The following is a 23,882-nucleotide window of genomic DNA, read 5'->3' on the forward strand; positions in this document are numbered from 1 at the left end:
CACCTGCCAATGCAGGGAACACGGGTTTGAGCCCTGGTCCGGGAAGATCCCACATGCCGCGGAGCAACTAAGCCCCTGTGCCACAACTACTGAGCCTGCGCTCTGGACCCCGCGAGCCACAACTACCGAGCCCACGTGCTACAACTACTGAAGGCTGCGTGCCTAGAGCCCATGCTCCGCAACAAGAGAAGCCACTGCAATGAGAAGCCATACGCTGCAACGAAGAGTAGCCCCCGCCCGCCACAACTAGAAAAAGCCCGTGCACAGCAACAAAGACCCAACGCAGCCAAAAATAAATAAATAAAATAAAAAATCTATAAAAAAAAAAAAAAAAAAAAAGAGAATTTTGTAAAGACCTAAATAAATGGCAATCCAAAGGAGCAATGTCTGGTGAATACGGAGGGTGAATTAGAACTTCCCAGACAAGCTATAACAGTTTTGCACGGTCATCAAAGAAACATGCGGCCTCGCATTATCCTGATGGAAGACTATGTGTTTTCTGTTAACTAATTCCAGACGCTTTTTGTCGAGTGCCACTTTCAGTTGGTCTAACTGGGAGCAGTACTTGTTGGAGTCAATCGTTTGGTTTTCCGGAAGGAGCTCATAATAGAGGACTCCCTTCCAATCCCACCATATACACGACATCACCTTCTTTGGATGAAGACCGGCCTTTGGTGTGGTTGGTGGTGATTGATTTCACGTGCCCCATGATCTCTTCTGTTCCACATTATTGTACAGTATCCACTTTTCATCGCCCATCACAGTTTGTTTTAAAAATGGAACGTTTTCATTACATTTCAGTAGAGAATCGCATGCAGAAATAAGATTAAGAAAGTTTTTTTCGCTTAACTTACGTGGAACCCAAACATCAAACCGATTCACATAACCAAGCTGATGCAAATGATTTTCAACGCTTGATTTGGATATTTTGAGTATGTTGGCTCTCTCCCGCGTGGTATAATGTTGATTTTTTAAAATTTATTTATTTTATTTATTAATTTTTGGCTGCCTTGGGTCTTTGTTGCTGTGTGCAGGCTTTCTCTAGTTGCAGCGAGTGGGGGCTACTCTTCGTTGCGGTGCGTGGCCTTCTCATTGCGGTGGCTTCTCTTGTTGCAGAGCACAGGCTCTAGGCGCACGGGCTTCAGTAGTTGTGGCACGTGGGCTCGGTAGCTGTGGCTCGCGGGGTCCAGAGCGCAGGCTCAGTAGTTGTGGCGCACGGGCTTAGTTGCTGCGCGGCATGTGGGATCTTCCCGGACCAGGGCTCGAACCCGTGTCCCCTCCATTGGCAGGTGGATTCTTAACCACTGCGCCACCAGGGAAGTCCTATAACGTTGATTTTTCTCAATTAATGTCTCGATTTGAATGCTATCAACTTCAACTGGTCTACCCAACCGTGGAGCATCGTCCAGAGAAATCTCCAGCACAAAACTTTGCAAAGCACTTTTGACAGGTTCGATCAGTCATGGCACCTTCTCCACACACCGCACGAAATTTTTTTTGCGTTTCAGTTGCATTTTTACCTTTCTTGAAATAATAAAACATAATATGCTGAAAAATGTTGCTTTTTTCCTTCCATCTTCAATATTAAAATGGCTATGCAAAAATTCACTAATTTTGATAAGTCTTTTTTTAAATGCACGCTGATATGACAGCTGTCACATACAATCTAACAAAACTGTTTCGAATGAAGTTAAAGACAACTAACTGCTATTAGAGCCATCTTACGGAAAAAAACGAACGAACCTTTTGGCCGACCCAATAAAATAGCTTAAATTTCTCTAAAAGAACATTCCAAAAAATCACTACAACTTACCATACTGAGTATAGCCAGGCCCTCTGCTTTTCCATTTTGGTCTTACCATTGCGATGGGGAAATTTCTGCGAGGCATAATCAACATTCGGATGACTTTTTCGATGCCATTGATTATAAAATAGCCTCCCATTTCCTGCCAAAGAGATGAATTAAAATTTGTTAAACAAAGATATATAACTACCCATAAACATGAAACTGACCAACTGCAGTCACCACCCTCATTCCTAAACAGATGTGCAGAAGAGGTGAACTAGGGCAAGAGGAACTGTGCATCCCTTGGAAACTGCAGACTTTATTAAGTCTTCTTAAGTACATTAAAAAGGTTGTAGAGACTTGGGAGAAAACTATGGAAGAAAATCATAGCACTTTCTTCTACCAGACCTGGACTTAACCTGCCTTTCTGTCCCTAAAATGACTGCAGTCTTCAAATGACGTTAACAAACAAAAACAAGTTACTCCAAAGAGAAGCCTAAAGATGAAAACAGTAATCGTTTAGCTTCCAGACAAGTATGGTTTCTTGAATAAGTCAAAAAACTTTTGACTGTATGAAAGCTCTGGAAACCAGAAATTTGGATTAGCTAAATAGGAAAATATTTTTAATATTTAATTTTTAATAAGTTAATAGAACATTTCTGTAATAAATAAGGAGCTACTGTGAAGCAGGCATATCACGCTGAGTGCTCTATGTCAGCATAACATTTAATCCCATCATGAGAGAGAGCTATATGCCCATTTTCAGAAGAGAAAACTGAGGCTCAGGGAGATTAAATTTCCCAAAGGTGCGGGACTGGTAAGCGGGAACAGCTGGGTGTCAAACCCAGACCCACCACCAAAACCCTCTTCCCACCACACAGCACAGCCCCCCTGTTATAAGCAGAGTCTGCATGTCTTGATTACTTCAACTTAATACTGCAAAGCCACCTAACAGGGCTTGAATGGAAGGTATATAAAGCATTTAATACGTCCACAGAATCTGACTGTGGGTAAAGCAGACATTTGAGACAGATATGTGGGTTAAGACAGCTTTAAAAAAAATAAATACATATCTAAATATGTATCAGTTGGTAGGAAAAACCTACCAATTCTTTCCCCATAATAATAATATTCTCTAACTGGAGTGGTTTTTTTTCATACATTGTCTCATCTGAGACTCATTATGAGGCCTGTGCAGTGTGCAGACAAAACATCAATGCCCCACGTTACCTATCCAGAGACTGAAGCAGAGAAAGAAATCCGGACGCCCCTCCCCCACTCCCGACAAGCTTCCTGTCCTCTCACTCCCAGCTCGGGCGCTTTCTACTGTCACCTGGCCTTTTACTGCATGGGACCCCTGTAGGTACCTCTGCTTCCTCGTGGTGCTGGATGAGGGCTTTTGGAGGAAGGTTGTATAAGTTGCAAAGCTTGGATTTCACCATGATGGGAACATAGCCAAGAAACTGTTTAATGATTCCTTTTGAGATTCCATTCACTGCCCAGCTGATATCAGCCTAAATGAAAACAAGAGAGAAAAAAAAATTATTTAGTAAAAAAGGAAATATCCAGATCTCCAAGAATGAGTATTTGAAAAGATTAAGGCAGAAGACCATAAACTAAATGATTTTATGCTTTAGATTTAAAAGATGGGATCTCTTGGATGACAGCGCTAAGAAAGTAGAATTCTGGTATAAACTGTATTAGGCACCAGGCTTATTCTCAAAAATGTACAGTGTGCAAGTCATACACTGTCTCTTGTACTCACTGTCAGCTTTCCCCGGTAGGTGCTCCTTCGGCCCCGGCATTCTGCTGGATAAACATTGAGCTCTTTACAGATGCTCCCTTTTGGAACTGTGGGTGGACTGATGACAGCATCCACAATAGTAAGAGAGATCCGCTCATCTTTGAAAGCAAATTCAAAGGGAGGGATGGCCTGAAACACAATTCACACTGTTAACGGCTTGCATTTCCAAGGTATTTTTTCTCTAAGACTCTTTCAAATCCCATGTGTTCTATAAGCATTGATGGCTAAAATGCTAATGTGACACATCTGAAAAACAGCTAAAGCTACATCCAGTCTGTTCATATCCTAAGTACCTAAAACTGTAATGCATTAACAAGATTTTTTTTGACTGTCTACTACACATCCGATTCTGTAGTAGGTTCTAGGGATACAGCTGTGTACAGAACAAAGCTGTTCTCTGAACCAAGTGCTTGACTTCTCTATTCTTATATATAATACACACACACACACACACACACACACACACACACACGCACACGCACACGCACACACCTATTCTTTTTCAGATTCTTTTCCATTATAGTTTAAGATATCGAGTATAGTTAGTTCCCTGTGCTATACAGTAGGTCCTTGTTGTTTACCTATTTTTTTTTTTCTTTTTTTTTGTGGTACGCGGGCCTCTCACTGTTGTGGCCTCTCCCGTTGCGGAGCACAGGCTCCGGACGCGCAGGGGATCTTCCCGGACCGGGGCACGAACCCGTGTCCCCTGCATCGGCAGGCGGATTCTCAACCACTGCGCCACCAGGGAAGCCCTACCTGTTTTATATATAGTAGTGTGTATATGTTAATCTCAAACTCCTAATTTCTCCCCCACCCCTCCCATTCTTACCTTGTACCCTCTGCATGCATAGCAAGACAAATGGGACTCCTGCTAACAGAGCAAGGATATGGACACACCCTCCTGATTTAGCAACAGACACTCTAATAATGCCATTCTTTAGGCTGGTCTTTGTACATTTCATTCCACGGTGGCCTCATACTGAAGCCAGAGCCATGCAAGGGGTTGGTGATGGTCATGCTGGTTCTTCCCCTTCCACAGCAGTTGCTTCTTTGTACCACTCCCTGGGAGGAGCGCTGCTGAACTGAGGAAGGGGCATCACTGAGTTCTCCTACGTATTAACTCTGAACAACCTCCTGGCCTTAGTGCTAAAATAGCAAGAATGCCAAAAATGGAGCTAAGAAGCAATTATACTCCAATAAAGATGTTAAAAAAAAAATGGAGCTAAGAATATGAGGGAGGGTCTTCCACCTCACGTGAGTTCAACTGACCTTTTCTAAACTTTAAAATTTTATCTAAAGCTGGTACTTTAGAATTCAGTATTTTATTCTAAAATAAAAATTTAACATATTTCCTATTTCAGGATAGAGCATTAGTTTACAAAAGGAGATTAGAAGATTCACTTTCTCCAGCCATTTGCTGCACTATCTATATCTCAACACAGCCAATTCTCATTATTCAAGATAGTTATGGTCCATAAAGTCACCACAAGCACTGAATCAGTGAATTCTGAACCTCTGTTCTCAGGGGAAATACAAAGTTAGGTTCCTGCCAGTCTCTGATCACAGCATTTCATCAACTGATCAATACATAACCTTGCTTTATGTGGGTTTCTTTTTAAAAAAAAAACATTTATTTATTTATTTATTTTGGCTGCACCGGCTCTTAGCTGCGGCACCCGGGATCTTTGTTGCATGCAGCATGTTTAGTTGCAGCATGCGGGATCTTTAGTTGCAGCAGGCATGTGGGATCTAGTTCCGCGACCAGGGATTGAACCTGGGCCCCCTGCATTGGGAGCGCAGAGTCTTACCCACTGGACCACCAGGGAATTCCCTTTATGTGTGTTTCTACTTAAGAACATCTTATTTAATACATACCGTGGTTCATTAACACTGAACTCACAGCCATCAGCACTAACTCATGACTGAACAAAGGTTATCTAATATACATTTTCTCTGAAGGCACATCACAGCCTTCTCACACTTAGGAACATTACACAGCACTTCAGCACTACGCATGATGGCCGTTTTAAACAGCAACATCACCAACAAAAAAAAACATAAGAATGTGAAAAACGGAAGAAACTTTGAAAAAAACACTGAATCTGCTGGAAAAAAATGAGCGTATCTCGCCTACTATCTCATTATTTTCAATAAGAACTTGAAACAAGAAAACAAGAGTGTCGCCTTACTGGACCTGAGTTGGGATGGCTGTACAATGGGCAACTCAAATTTTTTGTCCCTGCAGATGTTGGTGAGTACTGATTTGGGGGTTACAAACAAACTTTAGCAAGTAGGCAATTCACAAATGTGACAGACATCAACTTGCACTCACAGATGGAGGAATCTACTCCAAAGAAACTGGGCAAAACAAGATCTGATGAAGGCTATTTTCCCCTTGGTTTTGTAAACATTAGTCATTTACCTTACTGTGCTTTATGGAACAACATTTTCAAAAACTAAATTGCAGCGTCATTATCTGGGTCAGATTTTCTTCATGTATTTCAACCAAAACAACATATCAAAAGAGATTGACTATACAAGCAGAGGTGAGAATCCCGCTGTCTTCTAATAAGCCAAACGTTAAAAAGATACACAAAAGTATCATTCATCTACTAATTTCATTTTTGCTTTAGAAAATATTTTTTATAAAAAGAGTTAATATAAAATTGGTCTATTTTTCAATGAATGAGTATTTTTAAGATTTCTCAATTTAAGTTTCTAATAGAGTAAACAAAAGCTCTTTGGGAATCGCTCAAGAATTTTGAGTGGAAAGGGGTCCTGGGACCAAAAAGTTTGAGAACTGCTGGTCTACATATTATCCATAAAAATCTCTTATGTACATGTGCTCCATCATTGTAGGTCAAACCTTCCTTGATCATCTCAACACTGGGCTCTTTTTCATTGTTTTCATAAACCCCAGGGCCAATTAACTTTTAAGTAGACGTATAATTTTTCTCATAGACATGATACAATGAGTCCAGGCATGATAGAAATTATTATTTCCCATCAGACAAAAATATCTTGTCTTCTGCAAACAGGTCAAGGAATAATTAAACTTCAAAGAAGCCTCAATGGCTCCATATTATTTGCGGAATAGAGTTCAAGCATCAGAGACTGGCACAGCTCTCCACATTCTCTCCACCCCTCCCACAATGCAAGCCCTACCCAACAAAAGCACAGGGTAGAGTCCCCCTTGAGCTCTGCTCCTTCACTTCCTCTGGGGGGAGCGCACTTTCCTCTTTAATTCGTGTGATCCTGCCCCTTCTCACACACCTGGACTAGCTGGACCTCCTCTGTGCTCCCGGAGTACCATGCGGCCGCCCCTCGTCAGAGCAGTGCTCAAGTGTACCGGCACCGACTGCCTTCACAGCTCCACCTCCTCCACCCAAAACATGATGCCAAGCAAGAACTGTCTCTTACAGGCCTGCCTCTCCCTCACCCTTAGAGCCCAGTGCCTGGAGACATGGGGATGCTTACTAAATGAGACCCTCCCCTCATCATCTTCACCTGAACTCTGGTACCATCACCCTCTACACCAATCGCTTTAATGTGCAGCAAATGCTACGTAATGATGGTACCAATCACTTCCTGTGGACCAAATGGTTCCTACTGAACCTCGCTTTTATGCCTCACTGATACCTTCCTTAACACAGACCCGCGCTGAGCCTAGCACGGTCAAGGAGTTACAACTATTTGAAATTATACTGCGACGTCCCAGCCCTCTCTCTGGGACCCCTGCCCGTGGCCTGTGCCCCATTCCCCCCGCCTCCTGGATCTCCCCCTCCCAGGCCCCGAGCCTCAATCACCTCTCCCCCGGCCCTCCTCCAACGCCTCACAAGCCCCCCACCCCTACCCTCGCCGGGCCCCTCTCCTCCGCCCGCCTGGAGCAGGGGCTAGGGGCGCAGGCGAACCCAGAGCTGAGGGGAGCCTGGGTTCGCCTGAAGACGCCGCGCTCACCTGCACCGCGTGGCTGAGCCCCTCGCGCACAGCGTAGTTGAAGGACTCGACATGCGCCCGCGTCAGCTCCTGCAACGCTGGCTTTTGCTGCTCCCGCGGGACCCCGTAAGAGGGGTCGGTCAAGTGCTTTAGGCTGGGCCCGCTGGGTAGGTGCCGCCACCGGCCGCCGGGATCCATGAGTCCGCCTGCACACCGGATGCCAGCCACGGCTCCACACGCGCCGGAAAGCATGGCCGGCGCCGGGCGCCTTCGGCTTGCTGGGAAATGTAGTTCCTCTTGTTCCTCCGGCCCTGGGTCCTCCGATTTTACGGGGTCGACTTGAAACCAATACCGTGGAGCGAATGGGCCAGTTTAAACCTGTGCAGAGTCGGAGCGTGGCGGACTCGTCCGGCCTCCTCTCTTCCACCGCCCCCTCCCATATCCCCCTTCCGCGAGACGCCAAAGGCGGGAATCCGCTCCACGGGCAATTCCACGTGTGACCTCTTTGGCTCTCATTCGTGCTATGAGGGCCGGCCGAGAGCGGTGTTCAAAGATTTCCCTCTCTTCCCTTGACCGCTTTGCGATCCAGTGCTGATGCAGACCCTTGGGGTGACACCCAGCCGGAGTCTTGGCTTCAGGGAAAAAGCAGTCGGGCACCAAACTGACTGCTCTCTACCCAGCTCTGAAGTCGAAGGCTCATCACTGAGACGGTCAAGCGGTGGTCCGTCCTCTCTACCCGCTCCCCGCGTCGTCTGGACTGGGAGTCTTGAGCTGGGCGGGGCCGGGGCGGGCCGGCGGTGTGGGAAGGCGGGTGTCCGAGGGGCCTTCCAGCTTTAAGATCCTTTGAGGATCTGTAAGTCCTATGAAGTACTTATCTCCCCACAATACGGATTTTATCAGGGACTGCCTGCAGCTGTCTTTAAACTTCATCTTTGGTGTGTATGTGTGTGTGTGTCACAGCTCTATTCTGTACTGAGGTATAATTGACATGCAATAAACTACACACATTTAAAGTGCACGTTGATAAGTTTTGACCTATTTATACACCCATGAAGCCATCACCACAATTAATGAATTAATTCACCACTCCCAAAAGTGTCCTCCTTCCCCAGTTTCACCTTTACCTGGGTCAGCTGGTAATTTTCACTCCTCTATCGCTCCCCCACCCCCATCCCATGCCGTGTGGCTTGCAGGATCTCAGTTCCCGGACCAGGAATTGAAACGGCCTGGCAGTGAAAGCCCTGAGTCCTAACCACTGGACCGCCAGGGAATTCCTCTTATATCACTTTAAAAAAGTTATCTTCTGTTTCTGTCTTATGTTGATATCATCAAATCTCCCAAGATCCGTGCAGCTGTGACCTAAATTCTGCCTTCTGTCCCTTTACAACGTCTGCTTCTTTTAGGGAAAACTCTTCCTTCATTCCCTCTCCCTCGGTCAGGGTCTCCTGGAGGGCAGGAGAATGCAGGGATGATGGCAGGAGCAGTCATTTCCATCAGCATACAAACTTGCTGGAAAAGCTGTTAAAACAAAAAAACAGCTCACTGATCTCTTGTCCCTCTTCAGTTACCACAGGAATTCTCCCCTTCAGAACACAAAAAGCGTCGACCATCCTTACTATCTCTCCACTGCTTTTAAGGTTCATCCATGTTTTAGCATGTATCCGTACTTCATTCCTTTCACCGCTGAATAAGAATCCATTGTATGGATACATATTTTGTTTATCTATTCACCGGTTGATGGACATTTTGGTTGTTTCCACCTTTGGCTATTATGAGTAATGCTGCTAGAAATATCCATGCACAAGTTTTTGTATGGACATATGTTTTCAATTCTCTTAGGTATTACAGCCAGGAGTGGAATTTCTGGGACATACGGTAACTCCATGTTTAACTTTTTGAGGTACTGCCAAATTTTTCCAAAAGCAGCTGTACAAGTTTACATTCCCTCTAGCAATGTATGAGGATTCCAGTTTCTCCATGTCCTCACCAGTATTTGTTATTCTCTGTTTTTTAAAAATTATATCCACCCTAGTACATGTGAAGTAGTATCTAATTGTGATTTCTGTGTTTCTCTAATGACTAGTGATATTGAGCATATTTTCATGTGTTTATTGACCATTTGTATATTTTCAATGGAGAAATGTCTGTTTAGATAGTTGGTCCATTTTAAAATTGGGTCGTCTTTTTTATTGTTGAGTTGTCATACTTCTTTGTATTATTTCTATACTACTTATCAGATATATGATTTGCAGATATTTTTTCCCATTTTGTGGGTTATCTTTTACTTCCCTGGTTGTGTCCTTTGAAACACAAAAGTTTTTAATATTGATGGTCTAGTTTATTTTTCTCCTTTTGTTGCTTGTGCTTTTGATATCTAAGAAATCATTGCCTAATCCAAGATCATGAAGGTTTACAGCTATGCTGTCTTCTGAGTTGTGGTTTTTTTTGTTTTTGTTTTTTTAGCTGCAACTCTTACATTTAGGCCTTTGACCCATCTTGAGTTAGTTTTTGTATACGGTGTGAGAAAGACATCCAACTTCATTCCTTTGCATGTGAATATTTAGTTCTAGCACCATTCGTTGAAAAGACTATTCTTTCTCCCATTGAACCGTCTTAGCACCTTGTCAAAAATCAATTGATCATAAATATGATGGTTCATTTCTGGACTCTCAGTTCTATTGCCTTGATGTGTATGTCTATTCTTATACCAATACCATACAATCTTGGTTAATATAGCTTTGTAATAAATTTTAATTTTTTTTTTTTTTTTTTTTTTGCGGTATGCGGGCCTCTCGCTGTTGTGGCCTCTCCCGTCGCAGAGTACAGGCTCCGAACGCGCAGGCTCAGCGGCCATGGCTCACGGGCCCAGCCGCTCCGCGGCATGTGGGATCTTCCCGGACCGGGGCACGAACCTGTGTCCCCTGCATCGGCAGGCGGATTCTCAACCACTGCGCCACCAGGGAAGCCCTGTAATAAATTTTGACAACAGAAGTGTAAGACCTCCAACTCTGTTCTTCTTTTTCTAGGTTGCTTTGGCTATTGCTGATCCTTTGTATTTCCGTATGAATTTTAGGGTTGGCTTGTCAATTTCTGCAAAAAAGGCAGCTGAGCTATTTGATAGGGATTATATTCAATCTGTAGATCAATCTAGGGTCTATATTCATCTTAACAATAATTATCTTCCAACCTATGAACATGGGACGTCTTGCCATTTATTTGGGTGTTCTTTAATTTCTTTCAAAGATGTTTTGTAGTTTTTGGTGTACAAATGAACTTCTTTTGTTGAATTTACTCCTATTTAATTCTTTTTGATGTTGATGTAAATGGAATTGTTTTCTTCATTTAATTTTCAAATTGCTCATTTGTAGGGTCTAGAAATACAATTGAGTTTTGTATATTGATCTTGTTTCTGGCAATCTTGTGTGAACTCATTTATTAGATCTAATAGGTTTTGTGGATTTCTTAGGATTTTCTGTATGTTAGGTCATCATATGCAAAAAGAGATAGTTATATTTCTTCCTTTCCAATCTAGATGCCCTTCCTTCTTTCCTTCCTCCCTCCCTTTCTTCCTTCCTTTTGAACCCTTAATCCAATGTTGAATAGAAGTGGCAAGATTAGATCTTTGTTTTATGCTTGATTTTAGGGAGAAAGCTTTCAGTCTTCCACCACTACATATGATGTAGGCTGTGGGTTTTTCCAAAGATGGCTTTTATCAAATTGAGGAAGTTCCCATTTCATTCCTAGTTTTTTGAGTGTTTTTACAAAGAAAGTGTTGTTTTGTCAAATGCTTTTTCTGTGTATATTGATACGATCATGTGGCTTTTATCTTTTGTTCTATAAAAAATGATTATATTGATTGAATTTTGTGTGTTAAACGAATGTAGACTTTTTAGGATAGATCCTACTTGATCATGGTGTATACAATAGTATATACAGACAGTCCCCAACTCATAATGGTTCGACTTATGATTTTTCAACTTTACAGTGGTGCAAAAGTGATACACATTCATTGGAAAACTTACTTCAAACTTTGAATTTTGATCTTTTCTCGGGATAGGGATATGAAGTATGGTAGTCTCTCATGATACCGGGGAGCAGTAGTGAGCTGAAGCTCTCAGTCAGCCAAGCGATCACAAGGGTAAACAACCAATACTCTTATAACCATTCTATACCCAGACAGCCATTCCATTTTTCACTCTCACTACAGTATTGAATAAATTACATGAGATAGTCAGCACTTTATTATAAAATAGGCTTTGTGTTAGATGATTTTGCCCAACTGTAGGACAATGTAAGTGTTCTGAGTGCATTTAAAGTAGACTAGGCTAAGCTATGATGTTTGGTAGGTCAGGTGTATTAAATGCATTTTTGACTTATGGTATTTTCAACTTACAGTGGGTTTACTGGGACATAACCCATCATAAGTCAAGGAAGATCTATAATCCTTTTTATATGTTGCTGGATTTGGTTTGTTAGTATTTTGTTGAAGATTTTTTCATTTCTATTCCTAAGAGATATTGGTCTGTTGCTTGCTTTTCTTGTGATGTCTTTGTCTAGTTTTGGTATTAAAGTATTAATAGTGACCTTATAGGATGAGTTGGAAGGTGTCCCCTCCTCTTCTATATTTTGGAAGAGTTTGTGAACGATTGGTGTTAATTCCTCTTTAAACATTTGGTAGAATTCACCAGTGAAGCTCTCTGGTCCTGGGCTTTTCCCTGTGAAAATATTATTTATTATTAATTCAATCTCCTGTTAGGTCTATTCAGAGTTTATCTTCTTGAGTTAGTTTCATCAGTTTTGTGTCTTTCTAGGAATGTGCCCATTTCATATAAGTTATCTAATTTGTTGGCATATTACTGTTCATCGGGTTCCCCCACAATCCTTTCTATTTGTGCTGTAGTAATGTCCCTCTTTCATTTCTTATTTTTTTCTTGGTCAGTTAGTCAATTTTGTTGATCTTTCAAAGCGCCAACTTTTGGTCTCATTGATCTTATCTATTGTTTTTCTATTCTCTATTTCATTTATTTCCACTCTAATCTGTATTCTTTCTTTCTACTTACTTTGGATTTAGCTTGTTCTTCTTTTTCTAGTTTCTTAAGGTGGAAGGTTAGGTTACTGGTTTGAGATCTTTTCACAATATAGTCATTTAAAGACATAAATTTTCCTTTAGGCATGGCTTTAACTGCTTTCCGTAAGTTTTGGTAAGTTGTGTTTTCTTTCTTTTTTATTTATTTATTTATTTTTTGGCTGTGTTAGGTCTGCATTGCTGCATGCAGGCTTTCTCTAGTTGCGGTGAGTGGGGGCTACTCTTCGTTGCAGTGGGCGGGCTTCTCATTGCAGTGTCTTCTCTTGTTGCAGAGCACGGGCTCTAGGCACACGGGCTTTAGTAGTTGCAGCACGCGGGCTCAGTAGTTATTTATTTTTGGCTGCCTTGGGTCTTCGTTGCTGCACGTGGGCTTTCTCTAGTTGTGGCGAGCAGGGTCTGCTCTTCGTTGCAGTGCGCGGCCTTCTGTTGCGGTGGCTTCAGTAGTTGCGGCACGTGGGCTTCAGTAGTTTTGGCTCACGGGCTCTAGAGCGCAGGCTCAGTAGTTGTGGCGCACGGGCTTAGTTGCTCCACGGCATGTGGGATCTTCCCGGACCAGGGCTCAAACCCGTCTCCCCTGCATTGGCAGATGGATTCTTAACCACTGTCCCACCAGGGAAGCCCTGTTGTGTTTTCATTTTCATCTCTCTCAAAGTACTTTCTAATTTCCCTTGTGACTTATTTCCTTTGGCATTTTTAACTTCCACATACTTGTGATTTTCCCAGATTTGTTAATGATTTCTCGTTTTATTTCATTGTGTTCACAGAACATATGTAGTTTGATTCCAATCATTTTTAATTCACTGAGGCTTTATGGTGTAGCATATGGTTTATTCCTGAGAAAGTTCCATGTGCACTTCAGAAAAATGTATATTTTGCTATTGTTGGGTGGAGTGTTCTATAGATATTTGTTAGATCTAGTTGGTTTACATTGTTTTCTGTGTTCTTGTTGATCATCTATCCATTATTGAAAATGGAAAATTGAAAGCTCCAGTTATTACTGTTGATGTCTATTTCTCTCTTTAGTTCTGCCAGTTTTTGCTTCATGTATCTTGGGACTCTGTTGCTAGGTGCATTTGTTTATAATTGTTATATCTCCTGATGGATTGATCTTTTTATCATTATAAAGTGTCTTTCTTTGCCTGTAATAATTTTTTTTCTTAAAGCCTATTTTGTCTAATATTAGTATGGCCACCTAAGCTCTCTTTGAGTTACTGCTTGCATGGTATATTTTTTCCCATCCTTTTACTTTCACCTGTTTGTGTCTTTGAATCAAAGTGTGTCTCTTGTAGATAGCATAGAGTTTGATCATGGTTTTGTTTTTTTTCTTTGATCCATGTTGCCAATCTCTGCCTTTTGATTGGAGTGTTTAATTCATTTACATTTAAATGAAATTACTGATAAGGTAGGATTTGTGTCTGCATTGTGCTATTTGCTTTGTAAATGCCTTATTACCTCCCCATCCCTTCACTACTGCCTTTTCTTGTTAAATATATATTTTCTAGTGTAACATTTTAGTTCCCGTGTCCTTTTTACTATATATTTAAAGTTATTTTCTTAGTGGTTAATGTGTCTTGGTGTGGATCTCTTTGAATGTATCCTACTTAGTTTATTGAACCTCTTGGATGCATTTTAATGGTTTGCATCAAAGTGGGAAAGTTTTTGACCACTACTCCTTCCAATTTGTTTTCCGTCCCCTTCGCTCTCCCTCCTTTCTTTTAGGATTCCTGTTACGTATATGTTGGTGTACATACATGTTTCTGGAGTTCTGTTCATTTTTTTATTCATTCATTTTTCTTTCTGTTCCTCAGACTGGATGATCTCAATTGAATTCAGATTCACTGATTCCTTCTTTTGCAAGCTCAAACCTGCTTTTGAACACCTCTACTGAATTTTTCATTTGCATTATCATACTTTTCAATGCCAAAATTTCTTTGTTCTATTTAAAAAACAATTTCTCTCTTTAATGATATTGTCTCTCTGGTGACACATCATTCTGTCTCCTTTAGTTCTTTCAACATATTTTAAACAGCCGAATTATAGTCTTTATGTAGTGAGTCCAATGCCTGGGCTTCTTCAGGTATGGTTTCTATTGACTGTTCCTTCTATGGGCCATACTTTCTTTTTTCTTTGCATGTCCCAATAATTTGTGTAGAAAATTGGAAATTTTTAATAATATGATGGGACTTTGGAAACCAGACACTCTTCCCTCTCCAGGGTTTCTTGTTGTTGTTCTTTATTTAGTGACTTTTCTGAACTAATTCTGTAAAGCTTGTATTCTTTAGTGTGTGGCCACTGAAGTCTCTGCTCAGTTAGCTTAGTGGTCAACTAATGATTGAACGGAGATTTCCTCAAATGCTTAGAACCAGTACATCTCCCAGTCTTTGTCACAGGACTGTGTGTGTGTGTGTCTACGTGTGTGTGTGTTGGGCATGCCTTCATGCTCAGGCAGTTTACAGCTCTGCCTTAGTCTTCACTTCCTGCTTGTGCAGATCTTCCTAGTCAGACAGAGGTGAAAGCTGAGGGAATTCAGGTCTCCCCTGGGCAGGTACGCAGCCCTACACCTATGTGTGGCCTTCCCCATTTTTAGGAATATGTTGAAACTTTTCAAAATGTTTTATGGACATCTCATTCCCCATCTTTCCCTTCTAAATTTTTTGGTCAGCAGCTTCTTTGTTCCAGCTGCTAAAGCCATCTCAGTAAGTTGAGATGTTAAACAATTGCTGCTGATTATTTTTAACAAACGCACCTCGGGAAAAGGCTGCTCACACTGGGCGCGCTCTGAGACAGGTCACATAAAATAAGCCCTAAGACGGGGACTTACATAGAAGTCCTTAGTGAAGTCTTAGTAAGGACTTCTTGAACTTCTAGCTATTTGGGGAAGGAACCTCACTTCAGAAGCCCATCTACCTCCATGTTTAAGGCACACATAACTCCTTCACAACCAGGGGGTCTCACCTCACAATCTGCAGCATAATTCAGACAATACACATGACATGTGAGACATGATGGACTGGATTTTGGCAGCTGAAATTGTTTCAATGCTTCACCCTAGAGCAACTCATCCCAGTTTCAAAGGACAATCTGCTGGCTTACGTATCGAGTACCATTCTGGGGTCAGCAAACAATAGCCACATATGTGCTTGTTTTGGTATGGCCTGTGTGCTAAGTATTTTTGGCTTTGTTTTAATATTTTTTAAGAGTTGGGGGAAAAAAAGAAGAATATGCAAAGGAGAACCAGTTTGGCTTGCAAAGCCTAGAATATTTACTACCTGGCCCTTTATAGAAAAAGTATGCCTACCTCTGGGTAACAGAATCATGCATTCAAATAACCAGTGATATCCTAGGACAGTCAACACTCACAATAAGATGACAGAACCAAGGGCAAAGAAATGCTTGAAATATGATTCCTTTAATGCTCCAGGCATTTTAAACATTCATAAAATCGCCTTGTTTCAGAAGTCATTTCCTCTTAGGTACAGATTCTGTGTCCAGGATCAGATAGTTTTCTCCATGGTACCCATGTGCTGTGGGGACCCACTCTGGCATCTAGTCTTCTCTGGCAGAGTCCCCACCACCCACAGCAGGGCTGGATGCACCCCTGCTTGACACGACCTCAATTCTTAATGGCAACACCCTCTGTAGCATCACTGCTGCCTGCGGGTCCTGCAGATCCCATCCATTTCCAGCACTACTAGATGTCCCAAGTCTGGGATGGTCACCCTGAGGCATTCGTGAAACATCACGTCAGCTGGTAAGTCCACCAGCACCTGCTCCACTGCATCAGACAGACACTGAGGCACTTCCACGTCCTGGGGAAGTGGAGTTTATAGTTACCACGGGAGTCCAGAGGGAGGGAAGGGGATTTTCTCTCAATAATCCATTTATAATCTTAACACATATTTAGCAGATTTATAAATTCATGTCTGTTTACATTTGCTGACAAGGCTTCACAAACTGTTTAAGTAGATGAAAGCACAGCTGAGTTTCCAACGGCTGTGATGGGGAGCAAAGAAAAACCTGCTTGGACGGCACTCGCTGTATCACATCAGCATCCGGTCATTCTTAAAGGAATGCCTAGCCTTCTAAAAGGAATTTTTTTTAAAAGCCCTAAACCTTATCTGATTCTTCCAAGGTAATAATGTGTTTGTCCTTCCTTCTCAATCAGTGGTTCAAGGCATCTCAAAGCATGCTGATGCCTGAGGTTCTGACTTAATGGGTCAGGGGTGAGGGAGGGGGAAGGTGTGGACACCAACATTCTTTTAAAAGCTTCCCAAGTGATTCCAGCAGATAGCCAGCATTGAGAACCTTGGTACTAGAGGTTCTCCAGCCTTCCTAATCTCATGTGTCCTCACTAAATGCCCTTGAGGTAGTCCCTGGGTCAGGCAACAAGCTCTTCCATGAGATAAGAAACTAAGGCACAGAGAGGTTCACGGGCTCCTCTGATGCTGTGCAGCCAATGACAGAGTCAAGCTCAGAATCGACGCCTCCAAAAACACCACCTCCTTCCCCGGCAACTGGAGACACGAACACAGATTACAGGTAGGAAGACTGACTGGGGGCGAGGCACGACCACCTGTGTCAAGGATATCATGGAAGGATATGGAACAGTTCTGAGCCAACCATTCCACCTGATCAGAAATAAATGCATAAAATAGATACTTATTTGAAACCATGCGAGGAACGAAGCAGAATTTTCTCTTTAAAGCCCTCCTTCCCTCACATATATTGCTATTGATTCAGGTTTCTTAGAAAATCCATCAAGATCCACAGACTTCCTACACCTGTATTCTTAGCTCTGTCACCGTAAGAGACACCGTAAGAGAAAATTCTCGAATGTCCCTGCAATTCAGGTCCAAAAGATCATTACAAATCTGCGTTCGCATGTGACAGCACTACAAAAACCTCCACGCTTTCCCCATCACCCTACGCTTTCTGCGTAGGTGTGCACCTCACCATGATCTGCCCAGAAGCCCCCAGCACCAACCCATCAGCTGTGCTGGGCCTTCACAGTTCCCTTCACACTGTCTTATTTTGCTCTGGATGGAAACTTCATTATCTATATATTCTGGGTAACCGCCCGCACGTTTATTTTGTAATTCCAAACACCCGGCAGGGCCGAGCCCGCTGGCCCTTCCTCCACTTCAGCCCGGACGTAACACTTTCACATCCCACACGCACTGCTGCATCCATTGAATCATTTCCATCGTGATTCCTTTTTTCACTGTAAGCTCCCACATCTCATCATGTTTGAGGTGTTGCTTTTTCTTCTTTGTAAAAAAAAAAAAAGTCTCCCCTGGCTGCAGAACTCTTTTCCGGTGCCAAGTAGAGACGAATAACGGAGCACACACGTGCCAGAGGGAAGACCCCGCCGCGCCCTGGGGAGGAGGGAGCCTGTTCAGTGGGTCTGCTGTGATTCCCAGCGCACCGTTCACTGATCTTACGCTGGACACAGACGGCATATGGGGCTTCCTCTCGCTAGTGACATGGCCTCCTGGGAAGTCTGCAGAAAATTCGTCCCACCTGTGAGTAGAGACTACATCTAACGGGACACCGTTAACCTCTGCTGACTTAAGAGATGCTGAGTGCAGCTCTGAAACCACATCTTCCCCATTTTAAGAGACTCTCCCACTCAGGCGAGACACACACTGATTCACAGCCTCTCCGTGATGTCGAGAGGCACAGCGGACGGAAAATCTTCCCTGGAACAAAACCTGCCTGTCCAGCTCCCACAGAAGGTGCTAGAAGAAAAAAAAAAAAAAAAAAAACAGAATGGGGAGGAGCCCCCTGGGGTGGAGGGGAGGGGAATTCTACCCTCTCCCGACCCCTAGAAGGGCTTTTACAAAAGTTAAACCCCCAAAAAAACAGAAGGAAAGGGAGCTTGGCCAAAGGGCATGTAGAATTCTGGTTAAAACAAAGAGAACTGAGAATCATATTTCAAAGACTCCCCCCCACGCAACTATTAAGTAAAGCAGGATGTTATGTTTTTTCCCCTCTCATGCTTATTGGATGCTTATTGGATGCTTATGGGTTTGCAGCAAACTTGCTGCTAGGTTTCTAAAACATGCAGAGAGCAGACTGAGAGCAGCATTTGCTGTTTGGTGCCCAGCCCACGCCAACCCTGGCCAGTGACCAGCCAGATGCCATCAGGACCAGGACGAGCAAACCCCCTGATGGCGAGGCAGCGTCCGCAGAGCCCAGCACCCAGGACGGTCAGTGCGCGCTTGTCCAGATGCCTGTGGGACTAGCGGGGTACACACTGGCGACCTCCCAAGTGCTCTCACATCCCGCTCCTGCCCCAGACAGGAGGCTGTAGCTGGGCACAGAGCTAAGGCACTAATGCAGCAGGTGGACAGACACCAACCAGATCCAACGGCTGCCACCCCGGGCAGGAGAGGCGCTGCTCACAGCACTACCTTAGGATAAAAATCAGATTTTTCAAAGGATGAGAACGTAAAATAAGCACATCCCTGTTTTTGCCCCTCAGAAGAATATTCTGCTCTCCCATTGGCGAAATTTGCTGCAGTTTTCGAATCTCAGTAGCAGTGCCCAGAGCTCCAGCTGGGAACCCCTGGGCAAACAACCACTCCTCGGGGAAGCTGCCTTTTCTTCTTCCAGCACGTCTCTGTGGGTTGTCTCTCCTCCTCCTGTTTGGTTTGATGACGAGCAACTCGGACACTTCTCCTTCCCCTGGGGCAGGGCCCCCTCGTGCTTCTTCCGAGGCATCTTCGAGCACCTCCCTCGGTCACAGCTTGATGAAGGCGGCCGGCTGCGACGGCTGCTGCTCCGAGTCGGGGGGCGGGAAGAGGCTGGCGATGGCTATGTCCACAATGCCCTGGCACAGCTCCGCGTAGAGCTTCCTGAAACGGGTTCAAAGAGCTATTACTGAGGTTGCTCATCAAAGTGCAAGCGAAAAGTCAACGCTTTTTCACCGGGATCTGCCCTAGAAATTCCACCTCACGTTTCTAAGACTGGCGTCTGCTGACCATACGAATCCTGCAGGAGGTACTGCAGGAAGAGAAAGCAGCCACTCAACAGATATTTCTGGAAGGTCTTGCAGGTGAACAGACAAGACGACTCCTGCTCTGACTTGAACTGCAGGGAAGACAGGCAATTCCAAAGAGAACGGGGGCCGTCTTGGCTGTCTGCGGTGGGGGGGGGGGACACCTGGAGGCATTTCTGGAAGGTCTTGCAGGTGAACAGACAAGACGACTCCTGCTCTGACTTGAACTGCAGGGAAGACAGGCAATTCCAAAGAGAACGGGGGCCGTCTTGGCTGGCTGCGGTGGGGGGGGGGGGGACACCTGGAGGCGCAGGCTCTCCCCAGGGAAAGTGCCCACGCAGTGTGGCTGAGGGGCCTTCAGGAAAGACTCCCCGGAGTGACAGCTCAGCCGAGACCCGAAGAGGGAATCACGTCGGACAGAGAATGGATGATGGGATAGGAAACAGGATGAAGGAGGCGGAGCCAGACACAAAGAACGAGGGAGAGATGCGGAGAGACAGGAGGGGAGGGAGGAAGAGAGACTTGGGAGAGAGACAAGAGGAGCAGTGCAGATGCAAGGAGTGGTACCCACTGAGGAGAGAGAACTCAGGGCATCTGGGGAACTGGGCCATCGCAGTGCGAGGCTAGGGACAAGACAGGGGCCAGGCCATGCAGGGTTCTGATGCCACGTGCAGGGGTCTGGACTTCAGCCAGAGGCAATGGAACCACCATAGCCGAAAAGCTAAGGAGGAAAACCTCCCATCCAGTCTCTTCAGAGAAGCGATGAGGCCCTCTAGCTCCCCACTCACTTATTGCCTATAGGACTTTCGCCCCTTTCACAGGGCAGCACATGAGGGCCCGGAGCCAGCTCTCTCGGGACTGTCTCTAACCCAGGGAAAAACCAGAGACATATGGTCCAAAGAGGAAACCCTCATTTGGGGTGATGCTCTAGGCCTGATGTGCCTTCCCAACTCACTCAAGACACATTTGGAATCCAGGTGGCTGGAGCCAAGGGTAGGAGCCCAGGCCAGCTCGACCTATTGGAACAGAGGGCTTTACTGCCCTGATTTCCAGAAGATGCTAATGTCCCAATCTCCATCAGGTAGGAAATCTTCACGACCGAATTCCCATCCCTCCTGATGCAATGGCAAATCTCTGCTATCAACCTCCCCATCACAGAAACTTTCTCCCACCCCCCATCCCCTTCTACCGCCCTTGAAGCTGGGACTTGTATGTTCTAAGCCCTTGTAAGGCCCTCTGGGAAGAAAGCTCATGCAAGGCCATGCTTCCACTGTCTGTGTCAGGAAGTCCTAACTGCCAGCTGACCTTCATCTTTCCTGCTGGATGTCTGTTCTTCCTTCTCTCCCCTCTCCCCCATCCCCCAGCCTCTGCCCCTTCTGTCTATGAATCAAGTCCCATTTTCAACAGTTTGGTGTGGCCACGCCACTCAACCTCCCACTTCTGAAGGGCTAGTGACCAGGAGGCCTGCAAGGGAGTGATAGCGGCTACTAAACCTGGGACTCGGCAAGTCACCAAGAGCCACAACCGTCAAAATACACCGTGTTTGGTGTTTTGTGATGCTTGTTGTTAGCCACATCGGGAAGGCAGTTTCCAAAGGGGGTGCTGGGGGGAGGGGGGGCGACGCAGCTTCAACCTGGTCAACTCATACCTTCCGTATTTCTGGTGCAGGAGGTACCTGACATACAGGCAAGAGTGGGCCTTTGAACATCCTGCTCGTTTTCATACAGCAAGATGAGTAAGTCCTATTTTAACATGTACACAGCAATGGAAACTGTGGTTCCTGAATAAAGACTTCCCGGGGCTTCCCTGGTGGCGCAGCGGTTAAGAATCCACCCGCCAACGCAGGGGACACGGGTTCGAGCCCCGGTCCGGGAGGATCCCACGTGCCGCGGAACAACTGAGCCCATGCGCCACAACTACTGAGCCTGCGAGCCACAACTACGGAGCCCGCGTGCCACAACTACTGAAGCCTGTGCACCAAGAGCCCGTGCTCCGCAACGAGAGAAGCCACTGCAATGAGAAGCCCGCGCACCGCAACGAAGACCCAACGCAGCCAAAAGTAAATAAATACATTTATTAAAAAAAAAAAAAAAAAGACTTTCCTTTGACTACGCCGTCATGTCATCATCTCCATCGACCCTCTCCCCCCGTTCGTCCTTTAGGAAGCAAGGACCCAAGAACACTCCCCACTCAAAATCATGCACCTAAAAGACAGAATCTGAGGGACTTTCCCAGTGGTCCAGTGGTTGGGACTCCACGCTTTCACCGCCGAGGGCCTGGGTTCAATACCTAGTCGGGGAACTAAGATCCCACAATCCATGAGGCTCGGCCAAAAAAAAAAAAAAAAAAAGATGGACTCTGTTTCTTTTCTATTACAGCAACCGTAAGGCAGTATGGTTCCCAAAATCACCACTAACTGGGCAGTGTCCGTCTCCGTCCTCCAGTGGACTCCTTGAGGACACTCATTTTTACATGTTCCTAAAATCCCCGCTCTTTCCCTGGACCCCACCGCTCGCATCAGGACTCCGAACGAAGGGAATCCAACAGACAGTGAGTGGCTGCGTGGGAGCTGGTGAGACGGAGCCCAGAGAAGACAGTGAACCCTGATGCCCAGGGGTTTATCACCAGAGGCCTCTGTTGGGCTCCAGCATGACCCGATCCTGCAAAGCACCTCGGAGAGCAGGTGAGTTTCCACCAGGTGGGTGGGTGCTACTGTTGGGGAAAGAGGTCACAGCCATTACTCGACACTCCAAATGAACTAAGAAGTTGCTGTTTCTCTGCCCTCCCCGGCCTTCGATCCTTACGCGGAACAAAAGAGGCAGATTCACCTTTTCCAATCCAGAGACTGGAGGTCCACCCTGGAGCCAAAGCCCTTAAGAGCAATGGTAAATAAAGGGTCCAACCTCTAGGGAAAGTGTTCAGTTATGAGGGCCTGCACCAGATTATCTGTATCTTGACCTAGGATAATTTACACTTGGAATCAAAGAGCAACCCTGGAGAAAAGGAATGAACTGAAACAGAATCACTTTTGCCTACAAGACAGTGGGATTATTTTATTACTTTCTTACCTTGTATACTTGAATGCCTGACTGCATTTTAGATTCTGGTCCTTGATTCACCATCAAGACATGATGGCATCCTTGTCTTTAAACATTCCCAAAGCTCTTCACAGTAAGCAAACAAAACCTCCCTGCTCCCTGAAACCCCATCCTGGCTGATGTGTAAGTTTGGGCCTAATGATAAATAAGTTCTTGCACTGAAGCACCAATGTCATTAGGGAGTATTAGGAAGATAGAAAGATGTCTCTATGTAAATAAAACCTAAGCGATTACGGAGTCAGGTGAGTAAGAGTGTTAACCAGGAACACACACTATGTCCATCCAACTACTATTTGCAGACTAGGATGTGCCAGGCACGGTGCTAGGTGCTGGGACGCCAAGGACAACAAGAAAAACAAGGCTACTGCCCTCACGGTGCACACATTCTGTAAAGAAGACAAAAATGGGTTGATTTGATGGCAATTAGTGTACAGAAGTAAACTACAAAGCCTCTGGCTGGAGAAAATCAAAGGTAGGATTGTTCAAGGCTTGTGGTTGCCAAGGGGAGGGGGGGAGGGAGGGATGGATTGGGAGTTTGGGGTTAGCAGATGCAAACTGGTATATACAGAATGCATAAACCACAAGGTCCTACTGTAGAGCACAGGGAACTATATTCAGTATCCTGTGATAAACCGTCATGGAAAAGAATCTGAAAAAGAATGTCTATATATGTAGAACTGAATCACTTTGCTGTACAGCAGAAATTAACACAACATTGTAAATCAACTCTACTTCAGCAAAATAAATTTTTTAAAGAAGGTGGGATTATTCAGGGAAGGCTTCCTGGAGGTGCCATTTTTTTTTTTCTAACATCTTTATTGGAGTATAATTGCAGCCTTGGTAAGACTGGGTTGCGGGGGAGGGTAAGAGCAAGCCAAAGGCCCCACAGCAGGCAAGCGTCATCAGGGAAACATGCTCTGGGTGAGGCTGGGCAGGTAGGCGGGGCAGTAGCCGTGCAGGTGAAGGGGAGTCAGGTTTCGGTCCCAGGCGCAGCGGCAAGGCTAGAGAACAGCAGGGCCTGGTTTCCGTTTATCGCTCTGGCTGCACAGGGGAGAACGGACTCCACTGGGGGAAGAGCAGGAGCGGAGACCCAGTTCACAGGCTCTGCAAAAGCGAAGATGGGGCTTCCCTGGTGGCGCAGTGGTTGAGAGTCCGCCTGCCGATGCAGGGGA

At 44.9% G+C, this 23,882-nt stretch overlaps 2 protein-coding genes across 7 annotated transcripts in view; both read right to left on the minus strand.

Annotated features, from left to right (window-relative positions):
• POLR1B (RNA polymerase I subunit B) overlaps window positions 1-8,172 on the minus strand; it is a 34,952-nt gene extending 26,780 nt beyond the window's left edge. The window contains exons 1-4 of one of the 2 annotated variants that reach the window (XM_055088877.1): window positions 7,548-8,172; window positions 3,552-3,719; window positions 3,154-3,300; window positions 1,814-1,946 (exon numbers count right to left, since the gene is read on the minus strand). In XM_055088877.1, coding sequence (XP_054944852.1) covers window positions 1,814-1,946; window positions 3,154-3,300; window positions 3,552-3,719; window positions 7,548-7,778 — 679 coding nt within the window. In that variant the 5' untranslated portion in view covers window positions 7,779-8,172. The remainder of the gene's footprint in view (window positions 1-1,813; window positions 1,947-3,153; window positions 3,301-3,551; window positions 3,720-7,547) is intronic. The other variant, XM_055088878.1, reaches the window with a different exon arrangement.
• A 7,830-nt stretch (window positions 8,173-16,002) lies between these two features.
• Window positions 16,003-23,882, minus strand: part of TTL (tubulin tyrosine ligase) — a 38,918-nt gene continuing 31,038 nt past the window's right edge. For 3 of the 5 annotated variants that reach the window (XM_007109586.4, XM_055088883.1, XM_007109590.4), the window contains one exon: window positions 16,003-19,469. In XM_007109586.4, the coding sequence (XP_007109648.1) occupies window positions 19,355-19,469 (115 nt within the window). In that variant the 3' untranslated portion in view covers window positions 16,003-19,354. The remainder of the gene's footprint in view (window positions 19,470-23,882) is intronic. The other 2 variants (XR_003682256.2, XR_003682254.2) reach the window with 2 other exon arrangements.

This window comes from Physeter macrocephalus, chromosome 12 (assembly GCF_002837175.3).
Source record: "Physeter macrocephalus isolate SW-GA chromosome 12, ASM283717v5, whole genome shotgun sequence".
Lineage (NCBI taxonomy): Eukaryota > Metazoa > Chordata > Mammalia > Artiodactyla > Physeteridae > Physeter > Physeter macrocephalus.